General features: G+C 33.3%; 1 protein-coding gene across 1 annotated transcript in view; it reads left to right on the top strand.

Annotated features, from left to right (window-relative positions):
* The window catches only part of ELP3 (elongator acetyltransferase complex subunit 3), a 93042-nt gene that overhangs the window by 26545 nt on the left and 48443 nt on the right, over nt 1-18054 (top strand). Inside the window, exons 10-12 of the mRNA XM_074287592.1 lie at nt 2919-3045; nt 11390-11583; nt 15811-15901. Coding sequence (XP_074143693.1) covers nt 2919-3045; nt 11390-11583; nt 15811-15901 — 412 coding nt within the window. The remainder of the gene's footprint in view (nt 1-2918; nt 3046-11389; nt 11584-15810; nt 15902-18054) is intronic.

The raw sequence follows: 18054 nt of genomic DNA, 5'->3' as shown, positions 1-18054 counted from the left end.
AAGACCTCTGAACTGATGCAAAGTGTAATAATCAGAACCAGAAAAACCATAGACACAATTACAAAAATAGTATAAATGGAAACTACAACTAGTTGAAATTGAGTTCTATTAAATTGTGATGACAGTATTTGGGCCCAAAGCAGAGATAATAGCAATGCACTTTATTTCCCTCTAAAGGCAAGAGATATGGAACACTAGCATATGATGTCAGACTTGTTTAATGCTGTTTGAACTGTTTTTGCTCAACTGTTGTTTTTTTTTTTTTCCACTCACAAACTTTTATTCCACTTATATTAATTTAATATACATGTTCCTAAAATTTATGTTTGTGTTGTCGATGAAAATTTCATAAGACCTTAAACAAAGTTAGCCATCATCACAAGTTACTTCCTTGTTAACTATTTTTACAGCATATACATGTTAGGCTAGCATAAAAAATAATTACAAAAGCAGAAAACTTAAAGTTAAATTTACATGAGTTTTTGGTTTTACTACTATATTTGCTATGTAGTAGCTTTGTGAATATCAAGTAATTCATTTTTATTGCATTTATACATTTATTCTTAGATTGCCTAATCCATTTAAATACAGATAAAACAAATTTAACAAAAATAATGAAAGCAAATAGCAGGCAACTTTACAAATAATGGAATGTGTAACATTTCTGCCTTTCTCTAGAAAACTGGATTAAACTTTATCTTAAGGAATACTTTTTGTAACTGATTCATAAAGGTATATGTTGAGATTGTGTATTTCACAGATTCACATGACGTGACATATAATATCTATAGGACATCAGTTTCTATCACAGCTGTGAATGTTCCAATCCTAAAGTGCCCACAACTCTACCTATGACTGGGAACAAATGATCTCTTTTTCCATCCCCTATGAAAAGCCAGTGAATAGGCAATTTTCTTTGCTTAGACATAGAAGCTGTTTTAATGCTGCATTATGAAATCACATAAGACATATATAAAAATTTCATATCTCCACATTGACTACTCAAATGAAAACAGTTAATTCCCCACATGTTAACTGACTCTACTAATATAAAACATAAAAATCACATGGAAAATAAATCATAAATTTTAAAGAAAAATTAGTTGTGAGACAGCATAAATGACAAGTGATCAACTGTAAATTTTAGAATGGGGCAGACAAAAAAATTGAAAGACTGGTTAATTCACTCCTCCTCCTGCTTCATTTACATCTCTTTGGGTATCCGATGTCTACAATGTCAAATTCTCTCGTTATTATAGGTACCTAGGTGGCCCAATGGATAGAGCACTGGGCCTAGAGTTAGATCTGAGTTCAAATCCAGACTCAGTTTACTAACTGTGATACTGCTTGCCTCAGTCTCCTTGTCTATAAAATGAGGTAGAGAAGGAAATGGCAAACCACTCCAGTATCTTTGACAAGGAAACCCCATATCTCTCTCTCCCCCTCCCTTTCTCCTCTCCCTTCTCTCCCCCTCCATTTTATCCACAACTAAATATCATTCTTGGAGTGAATAGTGGTGGCAGGTAGCCATCCAGGGGAAGGTGGGGAGCAAGACCTCAGTGGCTTTTGGGTGGTAGCAGTTGGTTACCAAACTATTTTTTTCTGTTTCTTTATATTTTGCTGTATTTTGTTCTTTCTGATAGGAAATGGGGGAAGGGTAACATAATGGGACGTTTCGGTTTTTAAAAAGGGCTCAATTTTTTAAAAAATTAAGAGAATGTTTATGTTAAGGGTCAATATTTAATAATACTTTATATTTTGCAATTTACAAGATGTTTGCTTCCTGTAATTCTCAGAGATAATTGGAGTGTTATTAGCTACATTTTACAGAAAAGTAATCTGAGACAGAGAGCTTAGCTGACATGCTTCTGAAGTGGAAAAGCACCCCAAATTGGACTGTGAGAAATATAATCTTGAATCTTTGTAGTTAGAAGTTTATTATTAGTTCTTCACTCCCTACTGCAGATGGTATTCTTACACCCCCAGATGTGTTGTCCTGAGAGACCTGAGTCCTTGACTTGATAAGCTTAAAGAAATACTCCTTGCTGCTGCCTGGGAATGACCCCCTTAGAGTGATATTTTTTTTTTGCCTCCTGTTTAGAATAGAAATTCCTTTATTATGACAAATGCATCAAGAAACATTTTTATGTCTCTCTCTTCTTCCTATAAATATGTGGCCCTGAGACCACTCATTTGCTGACCCCCTGTTTTGTGGGGTGCAGTCGCTAGCTAACAATAAACGCTCATGAATTTTCATTATTTTGGCTGCCCTGTTTTTCTCTCGCCTGGGTACTTCACTTCCAAAGCTAATAGTATTATAGTTATCTTGGAGCCACAGTTCCAAAATTCCAGTGTCTTGACTTCAAGTTTTAGTGGTATTTCTGCTATGCCATAAGAATAATGATAACTCATGTCTATGTAGTGCTTTAAAGTTTGCCACTCTTTTTACACAATTTTTTTCATTTGAATCTTAGAGCAGTCTATTGAGGTAAGTACTATAGATATTGTTATCCCATTTTATAGAGGAGTAAACTATGGCTCTAAAATATCAGATGATTTGTCCACAGTCACACAGTGTCATTAGGTTTGAACTTAGATCTTCCTGACTCAAGTCTAGTCTTCACCATGCCATGTATCTGAAGCATTCCATGAGAGCTGTAAGAAGAGAGAAGTAATCTCTAGTTGAGAAGAACAGGAGGGACTTTGGAAGGAAGGTTGCCTTTAAGCCAGGTTTTGGAAGATGGATAAGATTTCAATAGATAGCAATTGTGGCATGAGGAATGTTCATTAAACAATGTCTTGTCCAGAGTGGTTTAACTACAGTTTTTTTTTGAAAGCAGAAAGGTACCAAGTAATTGTTAATACTGTCATTCACTTGTTTGTATAATCAGTATATATTGTGCCTTTTGTTTCTTTAGGGGGCACACAGTAAAGGCAGTGTGTGAATCATTTCATCTGGCTAAGGATGCAGGTTTCAAAGTTGTGGCACATATGATGCCAGATTTGCCAAATGTGGGATTAGAAAGAGACATTGAGCAGTTTATAGTGAGTATTCATTTAAATAATTTTATACTTATTTCATATCTTGTTTATTTTTCCTCTTATTTGTTATGCTTTTGGAAATGTGATTGAAAATTTCCTCCCCAAAAAGAAAACTTAGAAGTATTAGTGGAGCTATGAAATAAATATACTAATGAGTTCTGACTTGTTCCACATGATCTGAATAAGAGTTTTTAATTATTCTAGAAAAGGCACTAACCTAAACTTTAGTTTCCTTTGAACATATCAGTCAGTCAGCAGGCATTTTTAAGCATTTACTATGTTCCAGGCATTTGGTGTGTGCTAGGTTTTTTTTTGTGTGTGTGTGTGTGTGTGTGTGTGTGTGTGTGTGTGTGTGTGTGTGTGTGTGTGTTTTTTTTTTTTTTAATAATATATATATATGTACATTTTATAAAACATAGAGGTCAAAGACATAGAAGAGTCCACACATAGAAAAAAAAAATTTTCCTGAAACAAAGTTGGGGAATGGTATATGGATGTAATATTACACCATTATAAAATAATGAATATGTATAATTCAGAAATACTTGAATGAACCAATACAGAATAAAGTAAGCAGAACCAAAATAATGATTTGCAAAATAACCAGAATAAATAAAGTGATATTGAAATACATCAGAACTCTAATTTGTTCAATAACTAATCCTGACTTTGACTCAACTCAGAAGTTTAGTTGTAAAACCAGGTCTCAAGAGACTATATAGCACATTTTTGCATATTGACAACTGAGATCCAGAGGGATTGAGTGACTTATTTAAGGTCATAGAACAAACATTTCACTGGATTTTCGTATTCAAAATGCTTTCCAGTGTACTACTTTGTCTTCCATCAGAGAACTAATGGTTAGCTATGTCTCCCTTCTCTCAACAGAAAAATGGTGACCTAAAGGTATTTAAAGGAAGGAAGTATATAGATCAACAAATATTAGTAATGTGTTTATTTGTTTTTGCTGCAGTGTATGTACTTCATTACCAAGGAGAGTTTTACTTGTGAGAAGCATAATCATTGATAAATAATAATTATATGTTTAATGTATCAATATAACTTTTTTTTTTTTTAGAAATGAGATTGCTTATGTTGTTTCTTCCCATTAAAGAAAAAATATATTTACAAATATATTTTTGGGAGGAAGGCTAAATAACAATTCATTTGTTAAGCTACATAGGAAATTTTCTCTTGCTATCTCCTTCATGGGAAAAATTAGTTGTATTTCTTTATGAAAGAAGCCTTCAGTTCTGGTGCTACACCTTTCTTAATATCTCTTTTCTTAGCTTTCAAAAGCTGACTTTGTTTACAGCCAATGCACCCCCCCCAAAAAAAAAAAAAAAGAACCATATATACAATGAAAATAGGTGTCAAACATCATTATTAGTAATTCCTCAAATAATGGCTCTATAACAACTTGTGGTTTTCAGTAGGGCCTAGGGTTTTTAGTAATAGTCCCAGGTATTTGAACAGTAGGATTATTAACACCTAAAGCAGTTTTCATTAGCAGAACTCCTGGGAAGATCAATAATAGTACACTAAGAGCCCTATTAAAAGAATATAATGTGTTTCAAATAGTAGTAAATACCCTAATCTCAATTAATAATTCTTAGTGTCCAAGGAAAAAAGTTATTTTACCAGTATATCTTGCAGATAGTCTTTTTACATAAGCAGATTTATTTATCTGCTTGTTGTGATCTTTTCAGTCCACGGGGGATATTGGCAGACCTATCTCATTTCTAACTACATCTCAGCAGTTGAATGGTAAAGAGCTAAAATGGAAACTCTAAAATATCCCTAGAGAATAATATTCTCCAAGTAAATGGTTTCATTTCCTCTATAAAATTTTTGGTTAGATAATAACATTGTTCAGGCCCAGTAAAATTCAGACCTTTTTTCTAACTTCTAAGTAATTTTAGTTTGTATCTAAATCCTGCTTATTACTTGTTTCTGTTTTTTTCATATAACACCTGACTCCTAATTAGCAGCACCCAAGCATTTCTAGATTTAACTTTATTCCATAAATAAATTTGCTGTTATAATTCTTATCTGTTTAAGACTTATTGTAATGATGTCTTTCCTTTGTACAACATCAGAATGATTCTGACAAGCTGAAAACAGGCCCATTTTAGAGCCCCTTCACCTCAGTCCCTTATAGTGAGATTGGCAAAGGGCAAGAACTTAGCATCAATCTTATATGGTCTTATCTATATTTCCATAAGTTGTTTAATCATTGTGGGGGAAATTGAAAATTTAACATGGATTTATTAAGTAGAACAGGAAAAAGATTTTTCTCTGATTGGTTCCTTGTATCATTCTCAAGGTCTCTCACAATATGTAGTTTGGGTCAGAACAATGCATAAGGAGGAGAATTATTTAGTAACCTTGCATGTGTGAAATTCTCTATTTTGGCCACTTTACCTCATATTCTCCTGGTTTAATAGAAGAAAATATTAAACTGGAAGTCAAGAGATCTGAATTATAGTTCTGCCACTTTAGGATTTAAGATGTAGAGCTACAAGGGATAAATAGGGATACTGAGGCTTGAGGGGGTGGAGCCATTCCTCAATCTCTTTTGTTTCATCATTATCCATTTCATATCCACTAATACTGGATCTATAACAAAGTTTTCTCTTTGGCTCTTGTCTCTCAGTGACATTATTGCTTCTGTGGGTTTAACTATCATCTTTATGTAGATGACTTCCAGATTGATAATTTTCAGTTCTAATCTTTCTCTTGAAAGATTGGCTTGAACAATTAAAAGATAATAGATAGTCATGGAAAAGAATTATACAAGATATAGTACTCAAAGGATAGTAGAATCAAGTGAAGTTTTTAAGGCTAAGTAGATCTAGATATATTTTAAGGTGGGAAGTTGGGAACCCAGAGATTGAAAAAGATTGCCATGAAATCTATTGATCAAAGGGATAAGCTTTTAAAGAAGACAGAAGAGAATGTGATCAACCACATAATAGCTTACATGTGTGAACAAGGGAGAAAGCACAATAAGTCTTTTGATCTAGATTCTTGCCTATGAGTCAGCTTTATGCAGTTTGGCAGCTAATTGTGAAGTCTTCAAGGAAGTGGTATTCATCAACTACAAGTTAATTTTTTGTGCATTTACTACAAAAAGATCTTTTAATTCAGCAAAATTTGTTCCGATAATAAAAACTTTGGGTGGCATTGGACTCAACCTCAAATAAATAGATGTGTTGGCAGAAATAAATAAGGTTTGTACAGGGGAAGTTCTACTTTTCCAGTTCTACTTTAACAATCTTTTCACATAATTTTTACAAGAGGAAAGGAGTAAACTAGGATAACACAGAATACGCAAGCATTTGGTTATGCAGTTTCAAAATGATAGCATAGGAAACTTTCTCCAGGAGAGCTAGAGAACAACTGACACATTTGCTCTTTGCAGACAACTGCATATTTGCCAAAGACCTTATAAATTGAGAGCATAAAACACAACAGCTGCAAAGAAAACTGTGTATAGTTTACTAGAGGTGAATTTCTCTAAGGCCAAGTGGATATACAATGAATCTTGAGATGAAAGATGTTTCAAAATCAACAAGACAGAAATCGAAGAAGTCAATATTTACATATAGTTGGAGATACGGTGAAAATACTCTTAAAGGAGGATGCAGTAGATGAAAAAGGCATCCTGAGCAAAATTTTTTTAAAAGATAAAAGAAATCATTGTGTTTGACAAATATTGGTGCAAAAGAAGAGAGCTCCTCAAGAATTGTGATTTTTCCATTATATATGATGCAAAACAAGCAGTTCATAGTTGGAAGGAGAAAAGGTTATTAATATGAAGAGCAATAAAAACACATGTAGTATCCCTTTGCCAAAGCCAAAAGAATAAATAGAACTGCAGACTTGGGTGACAAACATAACACAAATTGTTTATAGTGCCAGAAGGATAATATCATAAATTTAGGAGATTTTCTGGTCTTAATGTTCAATGCCAAGATCACAGACCTGAAAACAACTATTAAACTAGAAACTAGAAAAAGTTAGATCCAGAATGGAATTCTTGTTTTTCTAAACAAAGTAGAATGGACTGGTGTTACATCATTCTGTATTCGTATATGTTGGAGGTGAAGAGATTAAAATTTTATAGTCTGAGAACAAACACCATATGAAGCTCTGTCCTCATCCATCCTGCTTCCAGAGTTAGCACTGACACTTTCTGATCTATGCTGGGGAAAAGCATAATCCTTCAAACTAGTGTAAAAAATGGGCCTAAACAAACTCACTTTTCTTGTTCTAAGCCTGATTTTTTTCTGACTCACCATCACAGTGAGTAAAGAATATAATTAAATGTTTTATTTACAAGGGCTGGCAGCTGAGTTTTAACTTGGGAATCAGCCCAATTCTCGTTAAGCTGTAGATTGCATTTAGAAAAAGTAAACAGAGATAGTGAAATTTTTACTAAAAGAGTTGAGTAAGCAGAGGAAAAAAATTTTTGAGGGGGAAGGGATAGTATATATTTAACCTGTAATTGATTCAGAATTCCTAAATACATCAGGTTTTCACAATTCTGATTTCCAGTGAAAATTGGTTCTGGAACAAATGCCAAATTAGTCTCCATTTGTTGAAAGTTTGAGATGTGATGAGGTAAGAGAAAGGATTTAGAGGAAGTGACCAAGAATACACGAACTCTGAGTAACTTTTTCTGAAAAAGCCCACTAAAAATACAGCTGTTTAATATGACTACTTTTAACCTGAATCATACAGAATATTGAATCATCCAGTCCACCTTATTCCTAAAAAAAAAAAAAAAAAAAAAAAAAAAAAACTGTTAGCCCCCACTGGATGACGTATGATGGTAACGGAAAAACCCAGTACCTCCCAAAGCAGTCCATTTAATTTTTGAACTGTTCAAGTTTTCTTAATTCATATTGAGCCCACATTTACCTCCCTGAAGGTTTTCTGTCCACTATCTTATTTCTAAATTGTGAGGCCATTAGATAGCTCTCCATTTACTCACAGACCACTTGAACCACTTCCATCACTAAAGCAAGTTGTCTTCTGTTTAGTCTAAACATTCTCTTTTCTTTCAGTTGATTCTTTCAGGTTACTGTCTTTATTCTCTCAACTGACTATCCTAGTTACCTTTTTTGATGCACATCACTTTAAGACCATCCTTTCTCGTGCTCTGACTAGTGCAGAGTAAATACAGGATTGTGGGACCTCAATCCGGACACAGTGCTTCTCTTAATGAAGGATGAGCTCACATTAGCCTTTCTAGCTGCTATTATACTCTTTAACTTGAACTTGCTGTTTAGAAAAACTCCATTTTCTTGTTCCTTTTCATAAAACTGTTGTCTAATTGTACCTCTCCTGTCCAATACTTATTAACTGGATTATTTGGAACCAAGTGTAAAGCTTTATATTTGTCCTTATCTATTATATCTTAATATATTTAAGCCTGTTATTGTTGCCTTTCAACATCTTTGTGGACCTAGACTCTAATCCAATATATTGGCTATCCTCTCCAGCTTAATGTCATCTGCATATTTGGCAGGTATGGCATATTTTCCAATTCAGTGATAAAAATGTTGAACACAACAACAAGTGCATTCGATTGCTCTACAGAGATCTTTCCCTAAGGCCAGCTGTACTAGGGAACTTAATAGAGATTTTCTCCCATCATACAATTGATCCAGTAACTACTTTGAATCTAGTTATTTAGCTAATTCTTAATCTCATGATAGTTTCTAGCAAGCAATACTCTGATACTTCTTTTCTCTTTCTAACTGCTCATAAACTATCACTTTTAATATTATTCTTTAAATTTGGCCCAGAATTCAAGCCATTCAGCCATTGGAAAATCAGAACAGCACTTGTCCACTTCCAAACCTAATTTTTAACAATCTTTCATAGAGCAATAAATGTCTTAGCTACCCCATCCATAAACTGTTAATATATGACGGGATAAAGTTTGGCTAGGCATATTGGGGAACTAGAATTTTCTTAGAGCAGGCAGATGAACATTTATTATTTACTCACTTAGATAAGTTTTCATTTACCATTTTTGTTCTTGACCTAAGGTCAAGAGAAGGAATGTTTGTTTCATCTTCTGTTATTCACTAGGACTAGTATGGGGCATTGCCTTTATTCTTGAGTTCAACCACTTTTTACCATAATCTATTTACTTTATTGTAGTTAGTGTGTATATTGATCTTCTGGTTTTATTTTCTTTACTATGTATCTCTTCATACAAGTCTTCCACATTCTCTGAATTCTCCTTATTTTACATTTATTATGAAGAAGTAGTATTCTGTTGCCTGCATGTACCACAATTTTATTCAGCTATTCTCCAGTCAATTGACCTAGTTTGTGTTTTTTTTTTTTTTTTAACCCTAACCTTCACTCTTACCTTAATTTCTTTTCATTTTTATGCCAGTACAAAAAGACCTACTATGAATATTTTGGTATCTTTTGGACTGTTCTTTCTTCCTTTGGCCTTTTTAAGCAAAGAGTGACTAAACATCAACTAGTGGGAATAATTAATTAAAGTTTTGAAAATTTTCTTTAATTATTTGAAGCTGTTTTCCAGAATGTGTTAATGTGCCTATTTTCCATACTTCCTCCAATAGTATTTACATACTTGCCAATTTGATGGATGGGAGAGGGAACCTCAGTTTAAATATGTCTCTCTTATTAGTGTTTGGAACATTTTACATAGTTGATGATGGTTGTTAATTTTCTGAATATCTTTTATTTCTTTTGCTTATCTTACTGAAATTCTTTGTGTTTTCAGAATGTTATTTTTCTTTGATCTCTTTAGCCAATTTTCTATATAAAATTTTGGGATATGGGATTATGCCTAGCCATTTTCTGGATGCTTTGAAATCTATTTTCTCAAAATCTGGGCCACTTAGTCTATCTGACTTACCATTTTTCCAAGGTAGAGTTCAACTATATTTTAGAGTTACCATCATTTCATATTGAACTACTTCCTTTTTATTGGTTAAATCAGATTAAAAATATCACTCACAACTTCTTCATATTTTGAAGAATGAAGTTATAATTAATTCAAGTTAAGAATTTATCATCTACTTTACTTTGGGCAGAGGACAATCTCTATCATATATCTTTGTGCTTCCTAGATTCCTTTTTGTGGTTATCTCCAGATTCAACTATTGAATCCCCAGAAAGAGTATTGTGATCATGTTTGGCAAGTATTATGCCACTGGAAACAGCATTTGTGGTTGTTTTTCAGTCCTGTCCAACTCATCATAGTTGACTTTTCATGATCCCATTTGGAATTTTCTTAGCAGAAATACTGGAGTTGTTTGCCATTTTACAGATGAGAAACTGAAGCAACTAGACTTGCTAGGATGACACAGCTACTAAGTGTCTGAGGCAAGATTTGAACTCAGATATACCTGACTTCAGACTGTATTAGTTTATCTCTGTTATTAATGTCAGGTTGGACTATGGGTATCTCACTGTCACTTAGCAAGGAATCATTAACCACCATTTTTTTCCACTGAAATTGATTCTCTCTCATTGGATCACAAGTTCCTTACTCCTTATAGTGTCCAGTTCTTCTTTGTCGGGAAGTATTTTGTACTTATAAAAAACTAAAGGTATTTAGTGGTACTTCTCTTCTTTCTCTGTATTCTATTCTCTTGCCATCCAATCACTTGACTTAATGTTAATTGTAAGAGATTAGTCTGTTAAACTAATGAGGAAAGAGGTATTATTTCTAACTCCTCAGCCTTCTTGTTTACAAATGACTTAACTTTTTTGCCCCATTGGGAGATTGACATCAAATATGAATTGAATCTGATCTAGTCCTCTTTTCTATGAAACATTCTTACAAAGATCTAAAAAGTTTTGATTAATTTGTGTATTACTCTGGACAAGGAAAAAAATGATCAGTGGATTAAATTGTAAAAGGTCAAGACAGGCCATTGGAGAAATATTTGGGACAATGTTATCGCTTCTTTAACACTATCCTCTTTTGGTGTGTCACCTCAAGTTCCAAAACAAAGAAATATATACTGTAACAATTGGGTAGCTAATTAAAGTGAAGAAATAAATCATACTAAGATTATGAGCCTGTACTTGGTAATTTAATGTTTGGGTTTTCTAGAACTGAATTAAAAAATTTCTTTCATTAGAATGGTACTTTATTGCTTTTAAAAGGAATCCTCTGCTCTATCAGTATAAATATCTATCAGCTGAATGGTAAGGAAAAACAATCCAGGAGGGATTCTGGGTGGATAGATAAATTTACCCAAGCTTAAAAATTCACACTGGTTAATTAAAAAAATTTGTAATCTGTGCATGGGATAATTGAGAATTATTTATTCTTTGTTCTCAGGAGTTTTTTGAGAACCCCGCCTTCCGCCCTGATGGTATGAAGCTCTATCCTACACTGGTGATACGTGGAACTGGTCTATATGAGCTTTGGAAATCAGGAAGATATAAGAGTTATTCTCCTAGTAGCCTTGTGGAATTAGTAGCTCGAATATTGGCTCTTGTACCACCATGGACACGAGTATACCGTGTTCAGAGGTAATGTGTTGCTCTGTCCAGGTTATTTATTATTTCGATATTTGGTGGCATTATGATCTCGTCATTGTTTGTATGGATTGTCCATCCATTGATGCAGATCAGTACTGTTCTATGCATATCTTCTGATTTTCATTTATTCTTGTCGATGTTTCCATAAATATTCAACAGAGGAGTTACCCAGACTGCTAGAGAATTTCCTTGAAAATTTTTGACTTCACAGAAACTAGTATAACACTTAGGGCTATCCATCTGTTATCTTTTCTTTTATTGCCTCTTGTCCTAAATATGTTTTTGTTTTTTTGGGTTGGTCTTTGCTGAGGCAATTGGGTTTAAATGACTTGCCCAGGGTCACACAGCTAGGAAGTGTTAAATGTCTGAGGCCAGATTTGAACTCAAATCCTCCTGACTTCAGGGCTGGAGCTCTATTCATTGAACCAATTAGCTGCCCCCTAAATATCTGTTATCACTTGTTTGTATCCCTCATGCATCTCTCCATTAACTTTTGAGTCACCAACAATTTTGATTCTTTGGATATAATGATATTCCATTATTTGCAGCTATACAACATATCCAGACAATTATTGATATTGAAAATATGGGCCTTTTTTTCAAATAGGGAATTAGAGTTATCAAAAAGGCTGCACAGTTTTCTAAGTAATCAGACCAACTCATTAACCATCTGAAGTTCCTGTCCAGGATATACATAGTAATAGACTAATTCAGCAGACTTTTTCTTCCTAATACATTTCATGGTTTGGGCAGTATTGATGAAGTAAATTCTTGTCAAAATTAAATTGGCTGGTGTTACTACTGGGCTTATATCCTAAAGATATCTTAAAAGAAGGGAAAGGGACCTGTATGTGCAAGAATGTTTGTGGCAGCCCTTTTTGTAGTGGCCAGAAACTGGAAATTGAGGGGATGCCAATCAATTGGAGAATGGCTGAATAAACTGTGGTATATGAATATTATGGAATGTTATTGTTCTGTAAGAAATGACCAGCAGGATGATTTCAGAAAGGCCTGAAGAGACTTACATGAACTGATGCTGAGTAAAATGAGCAGGACCAGGAGATCATTATATACTTCAACAACAATACTATATGATGATCAATTCTGATGGACGTGGCCATCTTCAACAATGAGATGAACCAAATCAGTTCCAATAGAACAGTAATGAACTGAACCAGCTACACCCAGCAAAAGAATTCTGGAAAATGAGTATGAACCACTACATAGAATTCCCAATCCCTCTATTTTTGTCCACCGGCATTTTTGATTTCCTTCACAGGTTAATTATACAGTATTTCAAAGTCCGATTCTTTTTGTACCGCAAAATAACTGTATAGGCCTGTATACATATATTTATTTAACATATACTTTACCATATTTAACATGTGTTGGTCAACCTGCCATCTTGGGGAGGGAGTGGGGGGAAGGATGGGAAAAAATTGGAACAAAAGGTTTTGCAATTGTCAATGCTGAAAAATTACCCATGCATATGTCTTGTAAACAAAAAGGTATAATTTAAAAAAAAAAGAAAGAAAGAAAGAAAATGAAATCATGGATTATAAAAAAAAAAATTAAATTGGCTGGCTCTGTTCACATTTTTACCAGTCTGTTAAAACCATTGAGTGTTTTGAGAGTCTTAAAGATATGAATGATTGGGACAGAGTAAAGTTTTTAAAAATATAATCTTATTTATATTTTATAATTATATTTATAAATTTATAATATTATAGTTTACCATTTCACCCCAGAATCTTAATGCAGTTTGGAAGTAGAAGAGAATGACAATGAACAGATAGTATCAGAATTTCTCTGCCCCTTTGAAAAAATGGGAAGAACATAGCAGAAAACTCTCTGCCATTACTTCCCACTGTTGTTAAAGGGAAATTTACTTGGAAAATGAAGTCTTTACTCAAACCAGTTTTAATTATTTGGGAAAGACTAAAATGATCTTTACTGTTCCCCTCTCCACAGTGACAGTTTCACTGGTCTTGAGATGAATAACTTTGGTAAAGAAGAGAAAAAATAAAATCTCATTTGTGGTCAGAGGTTTCTAATGATCCTACTGGCAGCCTTTCCCAGACCTTCTTAAGTTCTTGGTGTGCCAGCATTTTACAAATATTAATTCATTTAATCTTCACAAAATTTTGGAAGGTAGGTTCAATTAATAACCCCATTTTACTGTTGAAGATGAGATTGATAGGTTTAGTGATTTAAACATCACACAGTTTCTACATATCTGAGGTTAGATTAGAACTCAAATCTTCTTGATTCCAGACCTAGTAGTCCATACTGCATTATCACCTGATTTTACAGTATAGATACTATCTATACTGCTTTTTAAGCAGGTGCTGAATTCTAAAACTTGCCTTCAAAACTGAGCAGAATTCTGAAAGAAAGGCTGTTGTACAGTCTTGAGCATTAAGGCTGCAGAGTAGAGTTGTCATATTTGTGTAGCCTCTTGCACTCTTTAAGTGTGGGCCAAACCAGATTAAAATGTAAATTTAGCAAAATAAACAAAAATAGAACAAAATAGATAGTTACAGCTTAAAACTAATTGAATGTGTGCTCCACAGGGATCCTTCTGTACAAATTAATGGCCCCTTCTATAACAATGCTACAAAAAAATAGCAGCCCTCATTTATTTAGTGCTTTGACAAGTCAATGGACATTAATCTCATGATCATTTCATTCACCCTGCAGAGAATTATTAGTATTTTCTTGTTATAGTTGGAAAAAACTAAGGCCCAGAAAGATGTAATTGGTCTAGGATCTTATATTAAGTGTCTGAAAGGTATATATATATGAAATATTGAAACTCACAGGGTGTATATGAACAAATAGCCAAGGATATCTGTGCCCTATCTCTCTTGCCATTTGTTGATTCCTATCCTGAGAGGAATATTAAAGTACATGTCCAAGAAGTAGCACTTAAAATCTCACCTTAGATTTATGTCATCTATGTGAAAAGGCTACTTCTCCCACAGCCTTATAGACCTTTTTTTTGAAGTACTCTTAATATTGTCTAAATTTTTGTACATGGAGCATAACATCTCTAATAAGGAAAACAAATTAACAGATTGGCTAATTGTGTTTTCTTTGCATTTGTAGAGGTAAATGAGAAGAGATAAAAAATCAAATCCATTTAGAGAATTGAAGTAGAAAAGAAAGATAGTTGGCATATTCTCTGTACAAAGACAGCTAATACTTAAAAGTTGAATAGGAAAGAGATGTCCAAAAGGCGAGCAATATTCTCAATGTATATTTTTCTTTTTTATCGTGTTTCTTGTGCCATCTTCAGATATTGAAGTTTGTTGGATGGAATTAATTGGAACAATTTCAATGATAACCATACTCTATAGTTATAAAATACTAATATATTTGTAAATATATTATATGTGTGTATGTGTAAATAGTATACATACATATACACATATATATTTTATCTTATTTTTTTCTTCACTCTGATAAACTAAGGTTGGAAGTGGCCATCTATTTCAATTAATACCTGAAGAGGAATCCCTTTTGTATTAACATCCCTGACAAACATTAATACAACTTCCTCTTGAAGACCTCTGGTCATGGAGAAAATTGTTTCCTCTAATTATTGAAAATTTTACTTAGTATTTGGCTAAATCTATTTCTCTAGTTTGTATATTTACGTTTTAATGTTTACATTGTTTTAACCATATGAAAGTTTAAAAATACAGTGATAATAAGAGCCTTTGAATGTTTATATGTTTTTTTTACAAAGGCTGCCTTTCTTTGAGTGAGTGTGAATACCATAATAGATCTCCAGGTATGAGAATTGAGGCCTTAAAGACAAGTTGGAGATTAAAATAAGATTCAATAGTTCCATTTTACTTCAGTAGTATTTTCCTTCCTTAAGTAACATTTTTAAACTTTTATTTCTAGTTTTATGTAGAACCTGCCACTTTGTATCATCATCAGAAAATTATAGGTGTTTATTAGTCATTTTTATAACATTTTTTAGTGCTGCATAGTAATTTTCATCAACTGTACATTACTGCAGTCCTGGGGAGTGGGTTTCTTAATTTTGTAGATGAGAAAACTGATGAAAAGATATGAGAAGTAAAATGCTTTGTACCAGGTGTCTAGGGATGTGGGCGGGGGCATGAGTGTGAGGGTGTGTAACTGGTTACTCTTTGGAACAAATCTGCTTTTATACAGCATTATTTTTATGTTCTTTTTCCTCTGCAGAGATATACCAATGCCTTTAGTCAGCTCAGGAGTAGAGCATGGAAATTTGAGAGAACTCGCATTTGCAAGAATGAAAGACCTTGGAATACAGGTAAAAAATAATCAATTATCATCTCATGATAGAGTTGAGAATAATTGGATCAACCAAAGGAGCTTTCTGCTTATTGTAGCTTCCAAGTGTTGACTAACAAACTTATTAGGCATTGTCATTGTTTAACTCTCAGCAAGTGATTCTTGTGGTCAGCGACCACTTGGGGTGCACTAGCTCAGGCCTCTGCCATTTTCATAGATCAGAGTATTTGTTTATTTGCATTTATGTCTTCCACCTCCCTTTTAATCAGCAAATACTTTTTGAGCACCTAATCTCTTTGAAAAGTATTAAAAAATCCATCAGATATCCTCAAAGAATTTATGATGTAGATGAGAGTACAAAAATAAAATACATAAAGTAGTTAACAAAAAATAGAAGACAGTTTTGGCTGTTTCCTACTTTCATTCACATCCTCTCTCATATTCATAGCTTCATCAATATGTAAACTTTTTTTGGAATTCATCTAAGCACCTTTGACTATGGTCACTCCAGATAATTTATGCAGTGGATACAACACGAGAGCTTGGAAGACTAGTCTCAGATAATTACTAGCAGTATAACCCTGGGCAAGTCATTAATTGCAATTTATTTCAATTTCTTCATCTTTAAAATGGATATAATAATAGCACCAATCTTAAGAGGCTTCTGTGAGGTTCCAGTGAGATAATTATGTTTAGTACTTTGCATACCTTAAAGCACTATATAAAGGTTATTATTACTAGCTACATACAAGCAGTGACGCATACACACACACACACACACACACACACACACACACACACACACACACACACACACACTAGCAGTGCAATTGTATTTTTATTCTGAATTTTTAAAAAAGATCATTTCTACACAAAATGAAGTGTCTATGAAATTTTTTTCATACTGCTTATTTTTTAAAGCATATAATGCAAATATTATTTTCAAAACATATCTACTTATCTTTGCTTCCTACTGAACTTCCTTCTGTTGTTTTTTTTGTTCTTTAAAAAATATTTTAGTGGTCCTCTTTGAGCGCAGAGTTGAGGTGGGGCATCACTCAGGCCAATATTTTTTCCTCGATTCTCTTTTCATAGTTCAAGACTGAGAGGGAAGAAAAATACCTTGTAACAAATAAGCTCAAGCAAAATAAACCCACATGGTGACCATATCCAAGAATATGTCTTTTTCTACACCTACAGCTATCATTATTATATTTATATAAGTTGTCCTAATTTCTATTCTTTGTTCTCTGCTTCAGTTCATATTACCCAGGATTCTCTGAAATCTTTTTCTTTCTGCAAATATTTGTTGCCCAATAGTATTGGGCTTATATCCTATCACATTCATATATATTAGAATTTCATCAGCCAGTCTTCAAGTGATGGGCATCTTCTTAGATTCTTTTTCTTTTTTTTTTTTCCCTTTTAATTTTCTCTTCAGGATTAAGAAGTTTGCAACTATTCCTTCCCCGATATACTTCTCCCCTTTGCATTTCTCCCCATTAAACTCCTCTTGTTTTCTTTATGATTTTGATGTATTATGTCTAAATCAAACTATCAGGAATTGTATGTATGTGTGTTTTTCTGTATTTTTAATCCACCTTTGTCTGAATCAGTTGGTAGTGAATTTCCCACCACCACCTTCCACTCTTCTTAAGAGAAATAGCAAGTTTCACCCCCATTTTCCTCCCTTCTGCCCTAATTTTATTTTCCCCCTCTCATCTCTCAAATAACCCTTAGAGCAGACCCAATTCATTCCCAGGACTTTTTTTTTTTTTTTTTTTTCTTTTTTCCTTCAATATCTTTTGAGAACATTAAGGTCCCATTTTTTCTCCTATTAAATTATTTGTACTATATCATCATAGTACTTGTTACATCACTTTCTAGTTGCTCAAATAAATTTATTTTTATAGGTTTCTCTTGATTCTCGTGTTTGTATTTACAAATTCCTTCTCATCTGTGATCTTTTTATCAGAAATGTATGAAACTCCTGTTCTAGTGAAATATTAGTGGTCAATTTTTTTTCCCTCCCATACAATTAAGGATTTTATCCTTATTGGTAAGACAGTCTGGGGGATGGGAGTAGGGAATTTTTATATATATATACATGTATATATATACGTATATATATATATATATATATATATATATATATATATATATATATATATA

This window comes from Sminthopsis crassicaudata, chromosome 2, assembly GCF_048593235.1.
Source record: "Sminthopsis crassicaudata isolate SCR6 chromosome 2, ASM4859323v1, whole genome shotgun sequence".
Lineage (NCBI taxonomy): Eukaryota > Metazoa > Chordata > Mammalia > Dasyuromorphia > Dasyuridae > Sminthopsis > Sminthopsis crassicaudata.
This window is presented reverse-complemented; position numbering and strand designations above follow the sequence as displayed.